General features: G+C 34.9%; 1 protein-coding gene across 1 annotated transcript in view; it reads left to right on the top strand.

Moving 5' to 3' along the window:
• The first annotated feature begins 728 nt into the window (after window positions 1-728).
• Window positions 729-9,252, top strand: part of LOC149137639 (uncharacterized) — a 92,823-nt gene continuing 84,299 nt past the window's right edge. Inside the window, exon 1 of the mRNA XM_089348367.1 lies at window positions 729-1,392. Coding sequence (XP_089204493.1) covers window positions 729-1,392 — 664 coding nt within the window. The remainder of the gene's footprint in view (window positions 1,393-9,252) is intronic.

The raw sequence follows: 9,252 nt of genomic DNA, 5'->3' as shown, positions 1-9,252 counted from the left end.
CATAACGCACCACCTGGTCTAGGAATCGAAACTACGATTTTGCGATCGTGGGTGCAACACTCTCACAAACATACATGTTCTTCTTTCCATAATCTCTCTAATACTTCATCACACCTTTCTCCCCATAGCAAACACACAAATATACTTCTCTCTCACACAATCTAGTATGTCTTCTCGTCATTTACTCCTCCGCACAATTTATTTATTGTTTCGTTTTCTCTCTAACAATTACGTTCTTTTAAAAGTCTGCTTTGTCTTAACTAATTCTTGTACAAACGAATTGCAAATGCAGAAAAGTCGATCACGTGATAACGTGGCTACAGAAAGATTGAAAATATATCTAAGCAGACGATAAGGTAGCAATGAAATATTTCCTACAAACTATCAATTAACTATAGTAGTAGTTGTGGTGGGAAGGAAGCATTGATTTGAACAGTAAACATCGTAGGCATTTCTTTTATTCCGAATAATATAAGTGTTTTTTTTTCTTTTTCAACGTCGTCGTCTCTTCCTCCACCTCTTCCTCCTTCTTCTTCATTCTCCTTCTTCCCCTTCTTCCCCTTCTTCCTTGTTCATATCTAATATCATTTATACTTTTAATACAGATGTCTATAACAAAGATGCATTCACAAGAAGTCTTAATGGCATTCACAAGAAGTCTTAATGGCTTAATGGAATTCAACATCCTCCTGAACAACCTACAACCATCCATCCAATTTACAAAGGAGATGAGCAGTACCAAATTACCATTTCTAAATATAATGGTAATTAAAAAGAACACCGCCATTACCACAGATATATATTATAAACACACAGGTACATACCAATACCTGAATTTTAAATCGTGCCATCCACCGCATACAAAACGTAACATCCCATACTGCTTAGCCAGAAGAATCTGTACCATTGTAGAGGATCTAAAGACCAGAAATCAGCGCCTGATGGAACTGAAAGAATTTCTGCTCAAACAAAAATACCCGTCACTACTTATAGAAATTGGTATTCACCGGGCTTCGAAAATACCCATACAACAACTGAGGACACCGCAAAGAAGAGAAAAACAAGAACAAATCATACCATTTATAGTGACACACAATCCATGCCACCAGAACATCTTCAATATCGCTAAAGCAAACTTACCAATCATTGCACGAAGTAAGGAATTGAGAAATATCATTACAAATCAAACTATAACTCTCAGTAAGAGACAACCTAAAAGCTTGAAAAAGTTATTAACAAAGGCAAGGTTTGACCTCAGCAACAAAAATCAAACATTCATTGTGTCTAAATGCAATGATAGCCGATGCGGTACATGCCAATCAATTCATACCGGCCCATATATGAACACAAAAATAGGGAAAACATTCACAAACGCGAACATGAACTGCAAAAGTAGAAATCTAATCTACTGCATCAAATGTCCAAATTGTGAAGAACTGTACGTTGGCCAGACAGGTAATGCACTATCAGAACGCTCGCGTGTACATCGACAACAAATTAAAAATCCAGAGGTCCGCCAAATACCACTGAGTAACCATCTGGCAACATGTGGTCGAAAATCTTTTATGATATTTCCATTTCATAAACTTTACAACCTGTATGAAATTGAGAGAAAACTGAGAGAAAAGGACTTGATTAAGAAATTCAAACACAAGCTTAACAAACTATTCTTAAATTAATCTTATTTGGGGTTTAAAAATCTTATCCCTATAACTAAAACACAAAAAATCTCTCAAAAGTACTGCCGTCATTATTTCTAAAAATAAACATTGAAAAATGGTTTGGCATCATCTCTAAAAATAGCCAAACAAGTACTACTGCTGTCCACAGGAATGTATATAAAAGACAAAAGACAGCCAGTCAACTACAGTTGAAACATTCCTGTCACACGGGACCTTGAAGACTGCTAGAAAGCAGGAAAGTATACTAGTCCTTTAATATTAAATATTCAATATTTCATTTATTCAATAAGACATTCAATACTTCATTTCATTTTACTATATATACTATATATTCCATATTCTATATCCTACATTAATTTTATAAGAATATAAATAAAACATAAAAAACAGACATAGATGAAATTCTTTTGAATAATATATATATATATATATATATATATATATATATATATATATATATATATATATATATATATATATATATATATATATATATATATATATATATATATACATACAAATGTATATAAATGTATGCATATGCAAACATATTTCTGTATACCTTTATAGTATGTACTTTGGTTCTATGTATATAAATGCGTCTATGCACTCTCATACACACAATCGCACGCATACATGGACAGTAAGAACAACAGACTGAAGAGTACATCTAAAGTAATTTTAATCGTGCGTAATTCCATATAATGTTCAACGAAAATTCACAAACAAAATTATCAATAGTTTAGGATTCTGTCGTGCGATAAAATTTGAAGAGAAAAAAGATGAAAGGAAAATATTAAAAAAAAAGAACAAATCTAATCTACCCTATACTGCTGCATAACACATATATACATACATATATGTAATTATATTTCATGAATTTATTGTTTAAGCAAAGACTTTTAGCTAATACAATAAATCTGTTAAATAAAATTATTCGGTGATCAGTTATCTATATAAATGACGTTGAGTTCTCTTTAGAGTTCGCTCTCCCTGATTTTTGATTCAATACACACATACATACATCCATGCACACATACATACATACATACATACATACATACATGCATACATGCATACATACATACGTACGTACATACATACATACAGACAGAAACATACACACACACACACACGTATACATGAATGTATGTATACACACACACACACACACACACACACACACACACACACACATATATATATATATATATATACATATGCATACACACACGCGCACACACACATATACACGAGTGAGTTGACAACGAAAGAAGGGCACTCAACACATTTATTGGGAGTTACATGTATAGATCAAAACAATTTGATTGAGACTACTTGTAGTCTGAGTTTTTAGCGTGTGGCTAGTCTTCAGCCATTAGGGTCTGAATTAGACCATAATGGCCGAGGCCGAAGACTACCTACTTGCTTGAAACTCAAAGTCTGAATCAAACTGTTTTGATCTATCTATCAGCTATATATATATATATATATATATATATATATATATATATATATATATATATATATATACATATATATATGTATATATGTATATATACATATATATATATATATATATATATATATATATATATATATATACATATATATATATATATATATATACATATATATATATATTTATATATACATATATGTGTGGAGGCGCAATGGCCCAGTGGTTAGGGCAGCGGACTCGCGGTCATAGGATCGCGGTTTCGATTCCCAGACCGGGCGTTGTGAGTGTTTATTGAGCGAAAACACCTAAAGCTCCACGAGGCTCCGGCAGGGGATGGTGGCGAACCCTGCTGTACTCTTCCACCACAACTTTCTCTCACTCTTACTTCCTGTTTCTGTTGTGCCTGTAATTCAAAGGGTCAGCCTTGTCACACTGTGTCACGCTGAATATCCCCGAGGACTACGTTGAGGGTACACGTGTCTGCGGAGTGCTCAGCCACTTGCACGTTAATTTCACGAGCAGGCTGTTCCGTTGATTGTATCAACTGGAACCCTCGTCGTCGTAAGCGACTGAGTGCCAACAATACACATATGTATGTATGTTTATGTGTATGTATGTAGATATAGAATTTCCTTTCATCAAGCTGTATTAATGTTCTTTTCTTAAAATAATTTTTTGACATAGTAAACAATTTTCAACTTAAGAAAATCTTTTTTCTGAATCATTAGATACATACATATATATATATATGAGTGAGTGTAAATGTGTGTACAGGTATTTTATGTATACACACACACACACACACACACACACACACACACACACACACACACACACACACACACACACACACACACATATATATATATATATATATGTGCGTGAGTGTATGTTTGTGTACGTGCATATATATATATACAAATATATATGAATGAGTCTGTATATGTGTATATATGTATACGTAAGTACCTGTATGCGCGCATGCGTTTGACTTTAAATGCGTGTGCACCTGCGCGCACTTATGTGCGTATGCAAGTGTATATATACGTGTATGCATACGCATATGCGTGTATGAATACATCTACAGATGCGCGTGAACATGCATGTGTATATATGCCTGTGCAGCTCTGTCATATATCTCACATTCTTTTACTCCTTACCTTCTTATCTCTTCCTATCCCTCCACCACACCACTCCCGTCCTCCAATCACATTATCTTGACCACCAACTAACACTCCCTTTCTTACTTCTTTCACCCTTTCTTCACTCTTTTTTGCACTGCTTGTTTTTCTCTCACCTTTTTTCTTTTTTTTCTTTCTTCCTCTCATTTTCTCTTTTTGTTTTAAATTTGACCTATCTCCTCTTTCTAATCATACACAGCTCTCCTCCCTCCAGCCATCCACAAATACTACCAATACATTCTCAAATTTTCATTCACACTACAAAACACTTTCGAATGTGCAACACTGATTCCACGGTTCCATACTTTGAAATGACTAAACATGAACTGCTATTGTAACTTACATACCATGTACAGAAAACTTCTTTACCACTTCTATACACCATTTTCCTCGAATAATGGAACTGCAACTACAGTATCTTTATATATCTTATTTCTACTTACATTCTCTTATTTCCCTCTATATTCCCTATCTCCTCCTTTTCCACAATAATTCGAACTCAAATATTTTCTCACACCGTCTCTGATGAAGGGATATCCATAATATCCCATAAACAGCTGTAAGACTATTTCATTATAAATGTCCTGAAAACTCCTCACAGCCTTGGATTTGTTATCTCATTCTGTCTAATGTATATGTGTGTGTGTGTGTATGTGTGTGTATGTGCATATATATATATACATATATATACATATGTATTTATATATGTATGTATATATATATATATATACTAGCAGCTAAACCCAGTTTCACCCGGTCTGTTTGGCTGATGTGGCTGTGATTGTTTTCGGTTAGGCATAATCTATAACAGCGTTTCTCAACCTGATCATTTCGTGCCCCGTTTTGATTGGAGCCTCACCCCCTCCTGTCAGAAAATGGCTTCAGGAGTTGTGAAGAAAGAATTTGTATGTAGCCTGTTTGTGAGAGCTATTCTATTGGACGTCTGTCTAATCATTAAAAGATGTATTTAATTATGAACATAGAAAGAAATTATACATGATGCATGTGCCTGATGTACCCTTATCAGACGGGTAGTCATGATGGGTATACTGGACTTCGTCTATTTGTACCCCAGGGTCACTTTGATGGCATGCACTGCTCTCTCATTTAATAATAATAATAGTAATAATAATAATAATAATAATAATAATAATAATAATATTTCGTCCGTAAAGACGGACGAAATACCATTGAGCATTTTGCCTAGCGTGGTAACGATTCTTCCAGCTTGTGGCCTAAATAATAATAATAATAATAATAATAATAATAATAATAATAATAATAATAATAATAATACTGTCTATGTAATCTCAAATTTTAGAACAAACTTATAATTTTCTTGTTTTCTTAAACATTCTCTAGAACAATACTAGGTGCAACACCAAATATATGACACCCTAGGCATAACACCAGCTTGAACTTCTAATTTGTCTCTTGAAGTCACTGGGTGAGACTTAGAGTCAACTTGTACAAATACAAAGCAAAAGTCAAACATATAATAATAATAATGATAATAATAATAATAATAATAATAATAATAATAATAATAATAATAATAATAATAATAATAATAATAATAATAATAATAATACACACAGATAGAGAAATTAAGGCCAATAGACCAGATATAGTTGTTAAAGATCATGAAGGAAAAAAATGCTTTCTAATTGATGTATCAATACCAGCAGATGACAACGTTTCCCTAAAAGAAATGGAAAACTTTCAAAATACAAAGACCTGGAAATAGAGGTAACTCGAATGTGGAATCTAAAAGCAGAAACAATTCCTATCATAGTAGGTGCCTTAGGTATAATAAAAAAATATTCAGACAAATACATAACAAAAACACCAGGACTTACAAATATATATAACATACAGAAAATTGTACTACTGGGCACTGCACACATCCTACGCAAAACACTTTCAATACAGTAACCATAAGAGCATCACAGCAAACCACAGCACATACCCAAGGCACACAGAGCTGCGCTCGGTAGTGAAGTGAAAGCACGTTATAAAATAAAACTACTGAAAAATAATAATGATATTAATAATAATAATAATAATAATAATAATAATAATAATAATAATAATAATAATAATAATAATAATAATAATAATAATAATAATAATAACAACAACAATAATAATGAGATACCTAGCCCAAAGTAAGGAAACCTTGCTAGTGACAGTTAGGAACGAGGAAATATTGAAAGCAGAGAAAAAAGGAATAACAAAGGAAGAAGTACAAAAAGGACGCGAAGAAGAATCACACAATCAATTCTATGCAGCCACAACAGAAGTTGCTGGAAAAAACAGGTGAGATTGGCTGATGAAAGGAACCCTAAAAAAAAGAGACTAAAAGCACTATACTGGCAGCGCAGGACTAAGCTTTGGCCACGAACTGGAGGGTCAACTTTAGGAACGAGCAAGTGTCACCGCTGTGTCGCATCTGCAATAGCGTGGATGAAACCATTGCCCATATCCCGAACGAATGCCCTAGACTTGCCCAAAACCATTACAAGTTGTGGTGATACGACCAGGTAGCGAAAGTGCTGCATGGGAAACTGTAGGAAAAGTGGGAGGTAAAGAGAGCAAGAATGGTATGAGTACAGACGCGGTATGAGTACAGACCGCAGAGAGTGGCAGAGTCGCGAAGACCGGCAAAATCCTCTGAGATTTCCCAATCCAAATAGATCAGATGCTAGAGCATAACAGACCAGACTTGGTGGTGGTGGACAAGGTGCATCACATATGCTATATAGTTGATGTTGCATGCCTCTTTTGACCCACAAATAATCAAGAAGGAAGACGAAAAGATAGATAGATAGATAGGTAGATAGATAGATAGATAGATAGATAGATAGATAGATAGATAGATAGATAGATAGATAGATACAACTCTCTTAAGTATGAAATAGCCCGGCTATGAAAAATGAAGAAGGTGAAGATAGTGGCATTGTCGGGCCCTTGGGAACAGCATCAGGAGGCATCAAGAGGAATATAAAGGAAATTGGTTTGCCTCTCTGGCACGGTCAGAATAAATCTTTCAACAGCATACCTCATTCATGGATCCTGAAATCGCTGGATATCTTCAAAATGTCTCCTGTAATTTCAAAGTTCCTGAAGCACGACATATTAATGCGAAATACGAATCTCCAATTATACGACTCTAATGGACTACTGGGCACAAAAACTATTAATATCAACTGCGGCATTTTCCAAGGTGACTCACTTTCACCTTTAATTTTCTGCATAACCCTAATACTCGCTACAGGTGAACTTAACAGAACAGGGTATGGATATAAAATTGGCGACAAGAAAATAAGTCATCGTTTTATATGGAGTATTAAAACGCTATGGCAAAGACGATAATGAGCTTGAAGCACTACTACGTACTGTGAAAACATTTAGTGATGACATTGGGATGGAATTGATCTTGAAAAATGTGCCAAGGCCAATTTTCAGAGAGGGAAATTGAAGACCTCACATTCAGTGGTGTTGGATGTTGACACAGTCATAAAAGAACTCGAGCAGGAACAAACTTACAAATACCTCGGAATAAATTAAGGCTCTGGCATTCAGCATGCAAGTATGAAAGAGAAGATCAGGAAAGAGTGTTACAAGAGAGTTCGAGCAGTCCTATAATCCGAGTTAAATCCACGTAACAAGGTGTTAGCTATAAATTCCTTAGCAGTTCCGGTTGTTATTTACAGTTTCAAAGTGTTAAACTGGAATACGAGCAAAATAAGGAAGATTGACAGGGAAATCCGTAAGCTGCTGACTTGCAATAAGATGCACCACCCAAAAGCAGACGCAGATTGTCTTTATCTACCCAGAACTCAAGGAGGTCGAGGCTTGATCCAATTTGCAATCTCCTACAAAACCATCACAACTGACCACATCATCTCTGACTGTCCAGGCCAAGCCAAATCTGAATATATATACAGACACGACCGAGTAAGCAGCTATATCCACTGGACAATATGCCAACATTACATTAAATCTGACAATAGGTGATATAAATATGTGCAAAACAAGGTACAAAGTAACGACCAGGCTAGAATCATCTGGAATATGCCGGTTCGAACCGACAAAGAAATAAAAGCTAATCGCCCAGATATAATAATAATCAAGGACTGGGGAAAAAGCACCTGCTTATTGATAAACATTGCAGTCCCTTCTGATGAAATATTGTCCAAAAAGAGGTGGAGAAATTGCCGAAATACAAAGACCTCAAAATTAAAGTATTCAAGATGTGGAGCATGAAAGTGAAAACAATACGAACAATAATTGGTGCATTAGACATGAAAAAAAAAAAAACAGAACAAAAACATAAAGGCTATTCCTAGATCCTCACCATTATACCTCATCCAAAAAATATCCCTACTAAGAACAACCCACATCCTACGCAAGACACTATCAATTCAATAATACCTAAAGATAACAACCCACAAACACAAGACACACTCTATACAGCAATTATCTAGTGAAATAAACTTCCACCAGTAATCCATATAACCAACGCATTACACACTCAACACACAATACAAGCAATAATGCAACAAAAGACTGCACCACACCTCAATAAAAAGAATACCTAACGCAATACAATATCGGGGAAAGTTTGCCCACTCCCAACAACAGAAAAGAACATACAATGTTGCACGTACTCCAGCAACACGGAGGTGTAGCAGGTGATGCAGTAGAAATTTGCCTCAAACTACCATAAAATAAAAATGGCGTCCGATTTAGGCACAAGGCCAAAATTTCGAGGAAAGTGAAGTTAGTCGATACCATCGACTCCAGTTCGTGAATGGTACGTTATTTTATCGACACAGTCAAGAATAATAACGATGTTATTGTACTATAAACCAAAGTTTATGATTTCGTATGCGGCGTATATCTTGGCTTATTAAGGTTTTTG

Source organism: Octopus bimaculoides, chromosome 1, assembly GCF_046866305.1.
Source record: "Octopus bimaculoides isolate indiv1 chromosome 1, ASM4686630v1, whole genome shotgun sequence".
Classification (NCBI taxonomy): Eukaryota; Metazoa; Mollusca; class Cephalopoda; order Octopoda; family Octopodidae; genus Octopus; species Octopus bimaculoides.
Note: the sequence above shows the minus strand (reverse complement) of the source record. Positions and strands in the feature narration are given on the sequence as shown.